At 41.4% G+C, this 17315-nt stretch overlaps 2 protein-coding genes across 9 annotated transcripts; one reads left to right on the plus strand and one right to left on the minus strand.

Annotated features, from left to right (window-relative positions):
- Positions 1-471: 471 nt before the first annotated feature.
- On the minus strand, positions 472-14099 carry LOC110982786 (uncharacterized). 4 transcript variants are annotated; one of them, XM_022241455.2, is made up of 13 exons: positions 13933-14097; positions 9422-10488; positions 8614-8703; positions 7849-8011; positions 7469-7733; positions 6553-6694; positions 6238-6313; positions 5634-5887; positions 4634-5515; positions 3797-4024; positions 3394-3569; positions 2647-2749; positions 472-2214 (listed from the first exon to the last, which is right to left on the minus strand). In XM_022241455.2, exons 3-13 carry the CDS (start codon positions 8689-8691, stop codon positions 2077-2079), a joined length of 2505 nt encoding a protein of 834 aa, XP_022097147.2. In that variant the 5' UTR covers positions 8692-8703; positions 9422-10488; positions 13933-14097; the 3' UTR covers positions 472-2076. The 4 variants fall into 4 exon arrangements, with proteins under 4 accessions (XP_022097147.2, XP_022097148.2, XP_022097149.2 ...); XM_022241456.2 differs by having other exon boundaries at positions 13666-14097; XM_022241457.2 differs by having other exon boundaries at positions 7849-8008; positions 13933-14096.
- Positions 14100-14342: 243 nt separating this feature from the next.
- On the plus strand, positions 14343-17210 carry LOC110982828 (transmembrane protein 69-like). Of its 5 annotated transcripts, none has more exons than XM_022241533.2 (2): positions 14343-14484; positions 15039-17210. In XM_022241533.2, the coding sequence occupies exon 2, from the start codon at positions 15067-15069 to the stop codon at positions 15919-15921; it is 855 nt and encodes a 284-aa protein (XP_022097225.1). In that variant the 5' UTR covers positions 14343-14484; positions 15039-15066; the 3' UTR covers positions 15922-17210. The 5 variants fall into 5 exon arrangements, with proteins under 5 accessions (XP_022097225.1, XP_022097229.1, XP_022097226.1 ...); XM_022241537.2 differs by lacking the exon at positions 14343-14484 and adding an exon at positions 14491-14765; XM_022241534.2 differs by lacking the exon at positions 14343-14484 and adding an exon at positions 14491-14704.
- The last annotated feature ends 105 nt before the right edge of the window (positions 17211-17315 follow it).

Below are 17315 nucleotides of genomic sequence, written 5' to 3' on the forward strand. Positions count from 1 at the left end.
GTAAACACTAGGAAGGAATTTACGACGCAGACTTGACATGCTTGAGAGACAGTGTTTCTCTTTCCAACTAACTTTGGCACTATTTTGACGCTCGAAATTGATAATGATCTCTAACTTCCCTCTTTAAAGCCCCCCGCACGATAACCCCCCCGGGGCTATTATAGACTAATCCGATTAGACGCCATAACTGCGCTGGCACTCCATTCACACGCATATTCTTCAGCCTAACGCGCGCGTGTATTTGGCAAATCACGACACCCTATTGGTCGAAGAGGAATGTAACGCGCGCGTACCACCTGTCCACGAGGGTTGTGCCACCACAGTATAGTAATGGCTTCTAACCCTTTTTGTCGACTTTGACTATAATCAGCCCATGTGACCACAAAAAGGCTGAAAAAATAGAGAAATACAGGCCCATTCAATAAATCTACAGATCTGATAAAAAGAAACAAGCAACTCTAGAATCCTCGATTTGAGACAGAAGGAAACGAAGCAAAATTAGAAAAATTGTTTTATTTGGTTACAATTATCCGTCTTGAGGGAAAACATCGCAATCATTGCAAGGATTAATATTACACTGTACATTAACACCTGCTAATGCAGTCTAGTGTTTACTGAGAATCTTTCTCGTTTGCTTTATAGAAAATTATACAGAATTTGTGCTCACACAACCAAAATTACCCCAAACCTCTCTCAAATTGGTGCCAACTTGGCAAAAATATACACAAGCCAAAACAAAAATTAACTTCTAAAAAACAAAAGGCTGAATGAAAGTTCCAACTTGAAATGCGACAAATACGGCTTCAGGGTAAAGCACTTCTGAAGATAAGAAAATATCAGACGCCCATTTATAATGTAGTGAAAAAAGACTCTTGATAAAGTGAACAATTTGGGTACAATTACTGGAACAAGTTTTGTCTACAAGACATTTTTTGGGTGTTAAAGCTGAATACATTCAATCAAATAGGGTTTAACAGAAATATCAAATCGCGATATGTTTTCACTGAATAACTATATAAATAATGAAATTACAAACACCATTTATGTTTATCTTGAGTCCCTTCATTTTTTTACAGAGATATGCACTTTTCGTTTTTGTTTTTTTTTATTTTTACAAACTGTGGTCTGACAAATGATAGTATGACACCAAACCCAGGAAACATTCCAGTTCTTTTGTACAGGATCTTGAACAAAAAGTACCGAAGGGGAAAAGAAAAGTAAGGAATGCTACCGCTTCAGGGATATTGAAAAGTAAAATACAACCAGAAAGATTGTCTTCTGTTCTGTTACCAACCACTACATATTTGATCAACCCAAGTTTCAGATATTTTCCTGAGATTTTGTTTTAATAGTTTCCTTTTGTCTTTTATCTAGGAAGATATGCAACTTTAGGTTTGAAAGCACACATTCGAGATGCACTACAAAAGCTCATTGAAGTCTGAATGAAAATTCCTATATCAAAGACATACAGAAGCCAAATGTTGCAAACAACAGCAAGTCTACAGATTTTCAGATGACCAAAATGCCTTCTGATTTTCCTCTCTGGAAGGAATTCAGACAATTGGTAAATAGAAGGGTTCCTGAACTGTGTACATCATTTTTGTGGAACATTAACAAGCAAGCAAATATGCTGGACAAAGAACGAGAGGGAGAAACAGCAAAAAAACGTAATGTGGAAATTTCTAGATTATCATCTTCAGTCTCAAAAAAAAATCACGGCAGATACAAAATGCAATTGCAAAAGATAGAAAAACACTGTCCTTAAAAGACAAAAATTGCTTTTTTCATTAGCTGAGTAAGTTTGCTTCAAATCACCTTCTTCCAGACAGAAATTCCAAACAATCTACTTCACAGACTAACCTGCCATAATAGAGTGTATTTATATCAAAAAGTTGTGTTCACTTTACTTCATTTTTAAGGGACACATCTCAAATCTTGAAGACTTTTAGGTACAAAAAACTGTCGAAGGTCATTTCTCCAATTGCCATATGATTTATTTCCAGTCCAACATTTTCAAGAATTGCATCAAGAATACTCTCCATCAATGAAGATTCACCAACAGTCTGAGCATAACCCTCAGCTTTCATCATCTGAAGAGTCCGAATCACTGCTTGTGAAGCCGTCATCCAGACGAACTTGGGCGATGGAACCAATAGGCAGGCTAACACTGTTAAAAGCAGCCGGGAGAGCTCGTGTCAAACCATTCTTCTTCAACTGAGGAAACAAAAATTAAAAGTATTACAAGCACAAATGGAAATGGAATGAATAATTATAATGAAGATAAAGAGAGCTGAACATTTGGGTGCTTTGGCAAAAGTGGTGACCACGATTTCAATAAAGAATCACATTGATTTTCAGGTGAAAATAAATTTTCACTATCTGGTACGCAAGTTTATGGTTCCTGACCTGACACTTGCTGAGCTCAATGGTGGCTGATTGTTAGGAAACCGTGGTGCATATGTTACTTTGACTCCATTTGATCTGATTCTTTAGTCCCAAATATCCAAAATCCGATGCAAACTTTTGCAGTCAACTGACCATTTGAGGACTGCTCAAGCTGGTTTTTTTAACACTCTTAATATTCCATTTGGGAAGGGGGTAATGTCAAAAACCAGATCTCAAAGCGAAGTTTTTGGTTGTTCATACCTGTTGAGACCGTTTCTGAAACTCCTTGAGTTCATCTTCAGTCAGTGGAGCGTAGCCCTCTTCATTGTCGCTGTGTTCGTGCCAACCCATCTCCTGTAGGAGCCTGCCAAAGATAAAGCACCACAAAAAATATCAATCTTGGAAACAGAGAACAAATAACTTCACAGCTTTGCAAAAACCCATCTCTTGGTCGTGGTATCTTGCCCCAGAAAGGTGAGGTTTTCAGCCACAATTGAGATCACATCTAGGGCCACTTTGTTCCTAAAAAAAACAAATCCAAAATGACACAGTTAAGAATTTTCAAAATTTAACGAAATTTAAGAACAAAGCATGCATGTGAGTCTGCATATGGTTGCAATGACGGCAAACCGATTGACCGAATGACCTAAGCAATGCATTCTGGTCACACACTGTTGCACATGATATTGGCCCAATGGTTACCATGAACGGCCCCTTCCTACATTTGTGGAACTACTTCTTCTGCATAAACCGGGGAGATTTTAAATATCTTAGACACAGGTTTAGCATGAATATACATGTACAGTCGAACCTCGTTAATACGAGCAGTGTTGATTAAGATTATGCTTTATAACAAGGAAATGTTTAGGTCCTAATCCTTTGTTTTCGATGCTGATAATATGACGTTCCTGTTATCACAAGGTAATTTGCCAAGTCCAGGGACTTATTGACGAGGTCAATACTGTGCATTAGAATCTGCCTGATTTTCCTTTAATCTGTGCCCGTTACCTTTTCTCGGCTTCAAGACTGCTAGACATGTCTGGCCCATCCTTGACTGGAGAGAAGACCGGATAGAAGTTGGGGATGCTGTCCTCTTCACAGCTATTCTCGGTCTCTGTGACGTCTTCGTGGATGTCAATGCCGTTGGTCTTAATGTCAAGTTGTTCTCTATTTAGTATCGTCATCTAGTGAAGGGAAGATGCAGATTAGGGGGCAATTAGTACACGAACTTTCTTTGCAAGGAACACACATTGAACTAGGACTGTATCTATCCACAAAGACACTGTAAGATACAACAGTTCATACAAACAACTGCAATTTTGAGGACTTCCTTGGCATTTCTAAGACTGCGTAGATGTCAACGAGCACAGTCGCATTAATGCAGCAAACTGTTAAACTATAAATCACTCACGGGTTCAGCTGTGGATCCGTTCATCTGGACCTTCTCTTCAGTCTCTCTCAGGTTGTCTCGATTGGTTTCACTGACCTCTTTGGATATGTCGCCATTGCTAGAACGGCGGAGTTCATTCAGAAAGTCCAGCTTGTCTCCTTTCTTGAGTTTGGGAGTGGTGGGACTTGGGGCTGGCATGTCAAAGGAAGGGGCAGGGGGAAGAACAAAGGTAGGAAGGGGAGGGGGAGGCTACACCAAGAAAGAAACACAAACCTGAAGTTTACCCCCAAAATATACCTGAGCATTCAAATTAAAATAAATTCTCAAACTAACACAAATACAATACCAGCACCATAGCCAAGGTTTCTTTTTGATACTTCACAGAGTAGTCAGTTTTGCTTTTCAGTGCTTGGAACTTGTCTTACCATACTGGCTCTTTTCCAAAGATTGTTTCAAAATTTGAACGAACATAAATTTAATCTTAACATTTTCACATGTGGGTCAAACTGCAAAATGACGAGAGATAATTAGACTTAGTATGGCTTGAGGACCATGTAATGAGGCAGTGTCTGTGTATTGATTGGAATGAAAGGGTTGAAGTCTAGTGTTCTGGAGTAGGGTAGCTTGCTTCAATTACGGAAGTACACTGACACATATAACCCCTGTAATGGCTTGAGAGCTGGGGGGGGGGAATAATCTCTTCCCCCTTGGTCTCTTAGAGTTAACACCCTAGCTGATTACAATTTGACACGGGGACAGTTGAACTGGCTTCTGGAGTTTTTATACTAAAATGATATTACTGATGTGTCAAAATCACAGCTGTTGAATTAATCGACTTGAACAGAAGCAAGCACTGACCTCTTTAGAGAGCGGCGTCAGTGTTGACCTATGACCTGGGGTGATAGTCTTCTCCTTCCTGTTACTCGCAGAGTGGAGAGTGACGGGTACAGAGCTGCTGGTACTCGATGATGCTGTTATCACTCGGTTGACAATGGTGCCGGAAGGGCGACTGGAAGACACAGAAGGCCTGCCAAACACAGGAGCAGATCGACCCCCAGTGGACGTGGGACGATTCGGGGTCAAAGCCAAGAGGGAGACAGGAGAACTCGGCTTACTGAGATTTGAGGACATGTTGGCAATAGACGAGGGCTTGGATGGGGTTAGGGATGAGGACATATTGGTGACCGACATTGGCTTGGAAGGTGTCTGGGTAGACAACTTGGAGACAGGCGTCTTGAACGAGGAGACAGTTGCAGATATTTTGGTGACTGAGGACTTGGATGTTGTCGGCGTTGCTGGTGTACTGATGACACATGCTGGTGTTGACGGTGCAGGTTGGTCTGTCTTGATGCAGTCTTCAATTACAGGTGTTGCAGTGGTGTTAGCTGATGTCTTGTGAGGTAAGCACACATCAGCGAGGGTAGCTCCTTTGTTGGTGTCAGGTTGGAGGGGAGGAGGGTCTTGATAGCGTGAACTTGTCTCGTCTACGAGGGAGGGTCTTGTGGCGAGGGGGGTGACTGCTTTGGTAATTGGTGACTTGCTGATGGGAGCTTTGTCAGTTGGCCCTTTGCTGGAAGTGATCTTGTTGTTGGACACCTTATGGACAGGTGGAGGAGTGATATCCATTGGCATGGATCGACCCAGGATGGGCACAGGTGAGGGTTTGCTAGGTATTGGTGAAATTCGGCTGGACGGAACAGGGGCTGATCTGATCGCTGACTCCTTATTCCGTGAGGAAGCCTTTAAGAACAAAAACTTCATATAAGCTATTGATAATAGCACAGATTGGCAAACATCTGAAACAATCTGAAGCAATGTTTATCTATTTACGCCACTACCCCAACAAATCAATTCTTACCATGGGAGTAACTGACGTCAGGGATTTCAGAACAACGCTAGAGCTGCCATTAGAAGAAGCCAAAACCTTCGACGTCTGAGTGGCGGACCCATTCTGACCTCCAACCTTTGACCCAGCAGGGGTGTCCACCACCGATGAGGACGAGAGGGTGATGGGGCGTGTTGTGGACTTGCTGTCCAAGGTACTTGGAATTGATTTCTTAATCAGCTGCATCTTGCGGCCACTGATGACGCGGGTAGTACCAGGTGGTTTTTCTGGAGGAAAGTTATTTTTTTGAACGGTTGAGAACACTGCTTCTAGGTCTCAATGCGGCACCCAATCAGCGATTAAGCATAAAAGGAAGAACCATGTACAAAGATCTTCATTGATTCCCAGATTTCTCAAAACCCCATTTGCGCCATAGCTCCGAAGAATCAGGATCACAAGACATGTTCAGGTTTGGAGATGGGAAAATCCTGACAAACAATCCAGTAAAAAAATTCACTGAATGTCGGATCGGATGGGATTCAATGCTGGGTCACAGCAAAAAACCTGAGCCAACTTGAATTTAAAACTGTCTTAAGATAAGAATTAAATTAACTTGTACTTATCATGTTTTACTTACCCCACGCTCCAGATGGAATCCCGGTCTTTGATGTTCCACTTGTTTCTACATCATCACTAGAGCCAGATAAGGAAGGCTATGGGGCCAAAATAAGAGGAACTTATCAACAAACGGCCATGCCAGAGAAATCAATTTAAAAACTGGAATAAAATTTTTTACAGTATATTTGCCAATACAGATCAACATTGGTTTAAACAAGATTTTGTCATGATTAAATGTCAGGCTGTCTCATTTTTACGATTTGCGTATTTCAGGTTATGCTAATTTATTAACAGTGATATTAAACAGGGCCTCATATTTTAGTGGAATACTTACAAAGTCCTGATTCGATAAGGCACTCTTGTTGCTTTCCTTTCCTGTGTCATGTGGTCCATCCCCTTGCACCTCCTCCTTAGTAGGTGTGTCATTGGTGTGATCATCTCGCTCCGAATAACCACTTTTGGGTCCAGAGTTGTACCTGAGTGGTGCACAAAACAGACAACATTTAAATTGAGCTTGTAAATTTGCATCTCGGTGGTGATGTTGCCAATCAGAACTAAGTCGTCACTAGCACAGCATCATCTGCGCTTTCAAGCCTAGGAGAGACACCCTCACTGGCAGTGTCGTAATTTCTTGCTCACTGGTGAAAATGTCTTGACCATTCATTGACCATGATTCATTCTCTATAGTAACCCTCCTTCAGTTATAGAAGTTGCAGTCAGTCAAATAGTCCATTCACTTCCCCTTGCTACACTTTATAAAATGGCCGGCCACCAACAGTCGGATCATAATTCTGGTTGGTTCTGTGACCAGTTAAAGTCACTCAACAGACAAAAGCAGGCGACAGGTAGACAAAGCTGGTTTATCAATCACCGATAGTTGAAAAACAGCTACATCAAGTCATATACAATTCTTTTCTTTCAATTCTTTCTGTGGGCGGGTGATTCTTAACAGAAAGTTACTTGACTGATTTCAAATGGGCAGACAACTTTGTACAGAATGGATGTTTGCATGGGAGAGTTTAAATAATGACAAACAATAAAGGGTTTTGAAGTTAATAAAAATTCATTATGGTGGCTCTCAAGACAACTTGACAAGCCCCAACAGAGGCTTTGCGTGGTAGCCATCTTACGGAGCAGTTGTTTTGCTCTACAAGGAAACCTCTTTTAAACATACCCTGAAGAAGCAAAAGCACTGGCCTATAAGATGGCAGCCATGCAAACCCTCCATAGGTCAGAAACAGGAAACAAACCTCTGTCGTCCAGGTCCAGCCGGTTTCCCTTGCTGATAGTGTCCTCGGCTTGAGGCAAACCCGCTGCCTTCATAGCGCCCATTGCTGGAGTACTGCTGGCCATTCCGAGGGACTGAGCTACCTCGGCGGGGGTAGCCTGTGCCGTAGCTACTGCTGGAGTTACCATTGAACAGGGACATGTTCCAGTGGGTCGTGGGGTCTGGGTCCCACGGTAGATCATCGACGGAATGATGGCGATGGCTTGCACCGGAGTAGTGACGATGCTCTGGGAGACATGAAAATGCATAGCAAATATTAACGAAAGAAAAAGAGACTTCCAATGAGAGAGTGAGTCAGTTTCATTTTTGAATTACTGTTTTGGGTCTGGAAAGGAAACTAACCGTCTCTGCCTCGGAAGCCAAACTGGTCATGAGTTGGTGATCTACCATAGCCATGGTGTGAGTCTGTGGAGTAGGGTCGTGACTTGTATCTGTCATGGTGTTCTTCTGAAGGTCCTGATCTGACACCATGGTTGTAAATTACATTGGGTGGCTTGGATGACTGCTGAGACAATTGAAAAAGGAAAACAGGAATAAAAAAACATGGAGGTCCGTGAGCCAGTTGGGGATTTTTGTCACCCTGCATGGCTTGGATGGGCGGTGATAACAGGCAGTTAAAAGAAGGTGGTCTTGCTACAGTAACAAAATTCTGTAGAGTCATAAACATGATTCTGCCCAGACTCAGCATTACAGTTTATCGGAATAGTATCCTATAAAAATAAATGTATAAGTGAAATTCTACTCTCAATGTTTCCGATCCCCCATTTTCTCCAAAGTTATGGCAAATGCCACTAAAATCATATTCAACTTGCCTTGTCCAATAAAAATGCTAAACATTACTTTCACAGAAACTCAGGAGGGACCGTAAATTGGACCACTACCTTGAATGTTTGCCAAGCCCACAATGTCTTCTGATTCGGCAGCAAAGTCCGGTCTTTAAGCACCCATTCGTCACAATTCATACAAACAGTGCCAACTGAGAAAAATGTGTTTGGCTTTAGATGGAATTGATCGCAACTAGGGCAGCAATGTATGTAGACCGCTATGGTGCAATGCTAACAAATCTCCTCAGTGGATAGGCTTAAAGAATCTTCTAGGACAGCTCACCTGTTGTTGTGAGGGAATCTTGAGCCATGTGGGAGCAAAGTCATGCTCAGGAAGGTTGGCCATGTCAGCCAATACCATATCATACTGCCCCTGTCAAATCAACGCCACACACAACTAGGGCTGAGTCAGTTCAAATACTTCACTATTCGAATATTCGACCTTCAATTTGATCGAATACCCAAATAGTCAGTCGTATCGACCAGCAGATTGTCGATGAACAAACCATACACAAAATCAATTGCAGTAATGCACACAATTTTACATTATGATTAATGTAGTAGCTTCTCACATCTAGGAGTATCTCCAGCCACGATTTAGCAAGATTTAAGAGATGAACAATACTTCTTGCCCTGTTGAAAATATCTATTCCTTTTAAATTGTTGAATAATTTACTTTTTGAATCATTGTAAGATTTCTGTCGCTTTTCATTTGAATCTGCTTGAAACAAGCCTCCACAGTGCAATTTTTCTTATTTAAAACAAAAGTAATTTTTCCCTTCCTTTTCATGAATTTTGAATTTGAATATTCAAATTCAAAAAATAATATTTGATACTACATCGAATATTCGCTTATTTGGATATTTGGCACAGCCCTACAAACAACATTCAGAATTCAGACAGGACTGCCGCCACTACTGAGTCACACATTCGTACTGCAGTAGAGTCAAGTGGGTCGTTTCATGTAGATGTGAAATGTACGAGACCCATCTGGAGAATTTATTAACCTCACAACTCAGCTAAACACAAGCAGTTCCTAATATGTCTACGTGAAGTTAATTTACAAGTGGGATGGTTATCGGTGTACCTACCTCCTAAATTGGGCAGACAATGAAAGCGGATCGCGTTCACTGTCTTGCAGGCACTTGCTGTGTCGTCAAACCTGTCACCCTCCTCTCTGCATAAAATACAAGTCTTTAACCTGAAATCTCTCTGCTGGTCCAGTGCTGAGCATAGGCAGCGGGCTACCTGGCCATGTTAACTGCTGCTGCGTTTGCGTTCCTTGCAAGCTGGGCTGAACCTCAAGATGTGACTTGATGTTATCGAGTGTTTCGCAGCTATCAACTCACTAAGTGAGCTTCTGCTGTTGTAGCAAGGCACTTTTGACAGGTCTCAGTAAAACCCTTAGCCAATTGTTATAAGAGCCATTCAACCATTTTACTGTTTCTCATCATGAACTTCAGAGCACAAAAGGGATGACTTCACATCATACACTGAGATTTGAGCTTCTGTAGCACAACACTACAACATTTTGGTGTTTATGTGTTACAAGTTATACAAAGGAGATATTGCCATTGTTTTCCTGCTTGAAAAACTGAGTAGGAAAGAATGCTAATGAAAGACCAGATAATCTTTTGCATATAAACAAAATTGAATCAGAATCGCCACAACTATTTAAAAAAATGTTTACTTTTGGAAGCACAGAAAGCTTGACTCATATTTTTGGAAGACAGTGAAAGTTTGATGTCACATTGTGATCACCAGTGGTTAGAAACCAATGTAAGGAAACTGAGAGATATCAAAATTGTTGCGGCTCTAGCTACTGTAGGTGTGCTGTGCTATGGCTGAAGTCCGTCACAATGCAGTCATAGATGTTGTATCTGCTGATGGTACATGCTTGAAGATTTTCCAAACCAGCAGTGGGTGGTACATGTAGTTATGTGAAATCTTTCTTGTGCAATTCACATTCTGGAACAATCACTAAAGGCAGGTAAGTTGATGCTTCTCACAGCGGGAAGTAGTACGCTTCACCTCTTCCACAAATCTAGTGGATGAACTTTCTTTCAGTGGATATTCCTTGCAGTGTGGATAACAAGTAGATTCACACCAGCTTCAATCTCAGCTCTGAGTCAGCATGAGAAAAACGACAGCTGTTGACCTGATGGGAAAAAAAACCAAGTGTTATGTAAACCAATGCTTCACTACTCCTTTTGTGGGAAGAACGTTTTGGGCCCACACATTTTGGGCACAGCAGTAAATAATACTTCATGATAATTAAATGTGGTAACCTTATTTCCCACTTGCTGCCTCACTTGGAAGTCAGCTGAAGTTTCTTGGAGCTTTAAAATTCATTGTCCATGAATCAAGGCCAACAGGAAGCCATAAGGGGTTGTGTGTTTAATAAAATTTCTTTACTAAAAAGACCAGGGTTACCACTTTACCAAAAACAAATTGCCCCAAAGAAATTACTTATTGGTCACTGATGTCAATAACATTAGTTTCATTAAACATTGCTGTGCCCACAACACCATCGTTAACATCGATCATATGCTAAAAACTTATACATTACATTTCACATTTGAAGGATGTCATTAAATGGTCAGGGTTTATATTATCCATGAACAAGAGCATACAGTTTGAATCACTACCACAAGATGGCGACTTTGAGCTGGATGACAGGATTTCCCACTTGAATGAGAAATTTCTCTTTCATCATGACCATCAGCATCTAGTTCCCACTGACTCCCAAACTGGGTGTATCAGACAGTTTGAGACTGTGCACAAATACAGGTAAGAGGTGACATCTGAGGATTCTGATTGGATATTTGAGCTATGTCAAGTGCAACTGTTCAGCGCAATCTTGCGCATATTAATTGTACTTCCTCCCGAGACGAGCTGATTCTCTTACGAGTGGCTTTCGTTCAAAGGCAACTCAACTCAGGATGGAAAACTAAACATTTGGTCAAGATTCATGATTTTCGGAGGCAGGGATGGGGGGCCGAGGGATGGCATCTTCTTTTCATTGCGCAACCATCCTTAACTGTGTGACTTGTAAACCAATGCAATCAGGATGCGGATATGCCCTACGCTGCGAAGGGTAAATTTGCCCCTTTGCAATGTGTTCAGTCTGTAGTAATGTCATGCTGAGTTGCTGTCACAGGAAAATCTGATTGAAAAAGCCAAGTTTATGTTTGCCAGCCAGCACTATTCAAAAACACATAAGACCTACATATAGCAGTCATGCTACATGTATTTAGTGTTGACCAACAAGCGTCAACACACACAAATAGTGTCAACAAAGCATCAACAACCTGAAAATATACTCTGAAGATTTCAAAGTGGTTAAATCATATTTTATGGACTCTGTGTATTTAATTTAAAGAGAACAGCGAATTTTCTCCTAGATTCACACACACACACAAATTCTGCAATGTATGGGAGCTGCCATCTTTCTTTTCTCTGCCGTCCATGCAAAAACAATATGGCAAGTTGGGCCCATGAGCAGAACCAACTTTGTCGCTCAAATTTCCACACTCAACCATCACATTAGATTAATATGATGTACTGAAAATGATATTTACAAGCCTAATATGGGCAATTCACAATAGTGAGCCACTAAGTTTGCAACAATTGGCCAATCACAATGCGCGAAATCTGTTTATGATTGGCCAGTGCGTTGCAAAGTCTTGGAGGCGCACTATTGTGAATCACCTGTATTAACATTGTAAATGTAAAATTTTTGCAATAAGCTTGAATAACTTTTTGACGCTTTGTCGAAGCTCGTTGACACTTAATAGCATGACCCACATGTAGGCCCTAGTGTTATGACCAGTTTCTACTGTATGTACATTACACAATTCACAGTAACTTAGCTGGCTAGTAGGACATGACATGTCATATGTAACGTTGGGTCATGTTTAGTAGGGATACATGATAGCATTACATGTCATCGCAATCATGTTCTAGCCCAGGTTGGACGTTGTCTTCATTTACACTATGACTGATGTCCTCCTGCCATTCCAAAAGTTTTTTCAATTTTTTTTCTCACATTTACGCCCAAGACACTTGTGAACGACATTTGAGCTACCTCCACCAGGTAAAAATGTGAGAAAAAACGTTGAAAAAAAGTTCACTATGAGCTACAGTGCATGGTAGGAAGACTTTATACCCTGGAAGTTAGCTGCAATGCAAAGTACATTGTAGACAACGTTCACTGGCACTGGGTTAACGTTAGACACGTTAGATCAGGTCATGATATAGCCCAGGTTGGATGTCGTCTACATTGCAGTGCAACTAGTGTCCAGGGTATAGACGTTTTTTCTCACGTTTCCCTGGTGAAGACAGCTCCAAATATCGTTCACAAGTGCCTTATATCCAGAATTCCATAAATGCTGTGGTGAAATTACTAAATACGGCCACGGACAACGTATTTTGCAGGAAATGTTGCAAAACTCTGTGCTTTCCGTCGCGGTTCGTGAACGACCTATGTTCGTCTAGTAATACGCATTTGCGCATGTGCAAACTGGCCTCCACGCTTGGCCCACATTTTATGTTGTCAAGAGTCAAGTCTAGGTCTTTGCTCCATTGGAAATGCATGGAGACGCGCAGACAACAGACGTAGCCGTAGCTTTGGAAGCCCGTCTTAGACACGGCATTATCTGCGACTTCTACACTCCCGCCGCTCTTCCGCGCATGTGCAAGGGGCTGTCATTTATGCATTGCCGCATGTGCAAGTACGCATCCTAAACGAATGTAGATCACAACGGAAAGCGTGGAGTTTCGCAAAATTTCCTGCAAAATACGTTGTTCGCGGGCGTATTTAGTTATTCCAACACAGCATTTATGGAATTCGGGATATAAGGCACTTGTGAATGACATTTGAGCTGTCTCTGCGAGGTAGAAATGTGAGAAAAAAGTTACAAAAAATTTGCATTGTAGGAGGACTTTTTATACCATGGACGTCAGTCGTAGGGTAAATGAAGACGACGTCCAACCTGGGCTAGTCATGACATAACGTCCATTTGACGCTTAGCATGCTCAGTGACAATTTTTGGATCCTACTTCGAGAACTCGAAGTCACTAACTCCTCGATACTCCATGCGCCTTTGAGTTTGAGGCAAGGTCTACATGGCGTCGTAATGCTTATGGGGTTTTGGAATCGAATTTTTGTGGTGAAATGGTTTGCAGCCCTAAAAAAGCTATTAAACCAAATTTTTCCCTGCCAGCAAATCTGCTTGATCTATACCGTACCTGCTAAGATTAGATAATAGGCAGTAGGCGTACATGTAGAGCATGAGACGGACATTTTTGGAAAAAAAATGAGATTTTTGCTCACCAATTTCTCGCTTCCACCCGTTGACTGTCATTCCGTTCATGCCGTTTCACCACAAAAATTCGATTCCAAAACCCCATAGGGTTACGACTTCATGTAAACCTTCTTTCCTCAAAGGCACACGGAGTATCACGGAGTTTTGTGACTTCGACGAGTTCTCGAAGTATGCCTAGGCCTACACTATTTGGATCCAATCATGCCAATGACATGGGAATGGCAGTGATAATTGTTATAACGGTGTGTGAAGTAGGCCTCTCATCGCATACTTACATATAAACTTTCGTTTCAGAATAAAGACGTGGTCTGGCAGTCCATCTGAAGAGCTTTTCAAACTATCTTCCTGATCATATTCGGAGCTAATTGTCAACAAGTTTCACAACTTCACAAAATACAACATGGAGTCCAGTTGATTTCTCGCCGATTATCTTTTGAAGCGAGATATTGCGCGAGAAAAGTTTTTCAATTAATAGATCAAACTGCACTCCACAAATTTAAAGATATAAAAGCATGCAATTCTCCTCATTTAATTTTGCTTTACTGATATAATGATAAATAGCAACGAAAAGATAATTTGAATAAAAACAAAACATATTTTGGTTCACTCTCAAAGAATGCGGTCAAAGGTTAAATTCATGACTGGGCGCGCACTAACACAATGCCAGGGCGTTCAATTTCGTTCCCAGCTAGGTTTTTGACACTAGTATACAATGTCATGTACTGTTCATGTACGTACATGTACATGTATGTCGGCCCTCCTCCATATGCTGGAACTTGTTAGAACAGGAGTTTTCTTAATTTATTTTTTAGGGTTTGCTAGAGCAGGTACGTACATGTACTAGCTAGTACGGTCAGGGAGTCCACCCGGGCTTGAATATGGTACATGAACTCAGAAACGAATGATGGGGTGGCAAACTTGTTACACCATGTAGCATGCATGATGTAGTACTCAGGATGGAGATCCGTAAATCTGAAGCAGAGAGAGGAGAGTCAAGTTGGCGTAGTGCGTGGTCACGGTGGTTCTACTTCTTCTTCCCTCGCCTGAGTAATGCTATGGTCACTGTCGATGGTCAGATCATGGAGGAAGGAAAACAGACTCTTCCATGGTCAGATGCACCATTGTTGAGGCTTGGGCCCCTAGATTCCAACAATTTTCAGCACTCTTCAAATGGTCTTTACCCTAACGATCGTCAGTCCTCAATTTTAATACTAAATAAAAGTAGAGACACCCCAGGATTAAGGGCTTACAAAATGATTTTTTTTCATTAGGTTTTGCTTTTTACTACTACTGCATAATATTTCTTGATTTTAGACTTGTATCATTCTTTTTCTTTAAACCTAATTGAAAATGAATTTATTGTATGGTCTCTTTTTTTCAGAGCTCTTCAACAAGTACAGCACATCGCAATGTCTAGACTACTGAGATGCCTCCAAGGTGGTGGTACTTTTAGGGATGCTGTGACTGTCACAAAACCAATCTTCAATGAAGCATACCCCTGGAGATTTTTCAGTGGATGCTGTTCTAGGAGTGACAGAAGGGAGTCACAGAAATCATCTGCTGTAGTCTGGAAATCGGGACTTGGAGTATCATTGAAGTATCCTGCATCTTGCCAAGCAACGTGTTTGCGTCGATCAAGGACTGGGTTAGAATTTCAGAACCTTGCAGGATTTCAGGCCGGGAGCACAGTCTGTTTGCACACCTCTGGGCATCTGAACGGCAGGGTATCGAACCTCTTGAGGAGGCATCAGCAGGGTCTTAGGGATACCCCAATCCCTGCACTGACACTTGGCCTGTCAGGGCTGATACCTTTTGTTGCTCCCACTTTGTATACTGCAGCGACATTCTCTGTTGCTCCCAACATCCTGTGGGCTCAAGTTGCTTACGGGGCATCCATTTTATCCTTTTTAGGTGGTGTCAGATGGGGTTTTGCTTTGCTGGAAAGGCAGGACGTTGGACCAACATGGTCGATGTTGGGATACAGCATTATGCCATCGCTGATTGCATGGTTAGGGTTACTGATGCCTCTACAAGCTAGCCAGATATGCATCATGACCGGTCTGTTGATGGCGTGGGCAGCTGATATGAGCATCAAGGTCTACCCTGCATGGTTTAGATCCTTGAGACTTACCCTCTCTCTCGTTGCCCTGCTCTCCCTTGGGGTGTCCTACGGATTTTGTTTAGTCTATGAGCCCACATCGGAGACGCATGGGTCAAATGTCATGAAACTCATCAAAATTGTCCAAATTATCCTGGAAGACTAATTTTAACTTTGAAGACTTTGAGTTCCTTCACACTTTGTTTTAGGCATGGACAAAGGGTGTGACATGTATTTGTCAGAGTTGTTTCCAAGTCCACACAATCGCAAGTCATCAGCCTCAGATCCTCCATCCTGAGGCAAAGTTACAAACTTCTCAAATGTGAAAACAGTACATGTATTTGTATTGTCACAATCATTCTGTGTTATGTGTGCCAAAACTTCAGGATGTATAATGACCAAGCAGTGGTTTCCTTTCTGGGTGACTTGATGAGACTTTTGTTATAATTTGCTGACAACTTTTTGTCACCTCTTGCAAGTGGCTTTACTTTACTTTTGTTAAACTTCGATTATCAGTGAAACAGTAGCCTGGTGAAAGGGATAAATGATGCTACACACCCAGAATCTTTCATTCGAGGGAATTGAAAGAGTTTTGCTTTGAACTCCTTGGCTGTGGAAAAGTTAAAAAGAGGAGAATAGGGGCCTGGTTTAAGCCTTAAAACCAGTGAAGATGTACATGTGCACACCTACGTTGTAGACCCCTTTCCATTGGTTTTTAAATATTTTGTTACATTTGTGGTACACAGACGTGCAAAGTTCCCTTGCATCAGCTGATTTCCTCACTTTTCACTTCACACTCACGCCATTGAAAGTTGAGAAACACTGTAAAAAAGTCTTCTCAAGATGGGAATTTCGTTTTGTCAAAGCACAAGTTTCATGCCTGAGTACAGTGTTTATACTGCCTTTGACCACTTTGTACCCCTCTCCGCTAAATAACACTCCCATAGTGCACCACTGTTTGCATGCAGACAAACCAATACCCATATCATTGGAGCTGCCATGTTGGAGGGCAGTGCTTTAGTTTTACTTGATTGCAATGCTAAGAGGCATCTGTAGTCTAATATCTACACTCATGAAGTTGTTCAGTTCTTGAATAGTCTGTTAGTTGCTTTTCTTTTCACAAGTCTGTTGCAATACTTTATATTGTTTCAGATAATGTACAGTTTTGCTCATTGTTTTAGACCGATCTTAATAATATTGATTGCAGGCTGAGCCTTTCTTTGGTATGGGAAGTACCACTTTGTAAGAAAAATGACTGAGCTTAGTATCTGCTTAAGACATGTATAATTAAGTATTAAATTACACAATTTGTGTGGACAAATGTCTTTGATTTCACTCCTGAAAGAAAAGAAACTATGTACATGTAGCTCTTATGAGAAGTCTGTGATTGAATTATATGTATTGATGTCGGCTGAAAGGGCTTTTCAATTGCACTAAATTGTCAGCAGGTTGAAAGAGTGTCGATTTTTCTGCATTTTTTCCTTCACATGGATTGGCCTCGAATTGTGAAAGTGAATACCAACCCTTTTCCCTTGGGCTCTTAATTTCAAAGGAGTGCGC

This window comes from Acanthaster planci, linkage group LG12, assembly GCF_054643075.1.
Source record: "Acanthaster planci isolate LZ-2023a linkage group LG12, COTS_SCS, whole genome shotgun sequence".
Lineage (NCBI taxonomy): Eukaryota > Metazoa > Echinodermata > Asteroidea > Valvatida > Acanthasteridae > Acanthaster > Acanthaster planci.

What these genes read in the sequence shown, in the direction of transcription:
- LOC110982828 (XM_022241533.2), top strand. Translation starts at nt 15,067, where the DNA reads ATGTCTAGACTACTGAGATGCCTCCAAGGTGGTGGTACTTTTAGGGAT.
- LOC110982786 (XM_022241455.2), bottom strand. Translation starts at nt 8,691, where the DNA reads ATGGTATTGGCTGACATGGCCAACCTTCCTGAGCATGACTTTGCTCCC. An exon ending in AGATTCCCTCACAACAACAG is followed by an intron (nt 8,012 to 8,613) that starts GTGAGCTGTCCT and finishes CAATTGTCTCAG; the next exon opens with CAGTCATCCAAGCCACCCAA. An exon ending in GATTCCATCTGGAGCGTGGG is followed by an intron (nt 5,888 to 6,237) that starts GTAAGTAAAACA and finishes ACTTTCCTCCAG; the next exon opens with AAAAACCACCTGGTACTACC.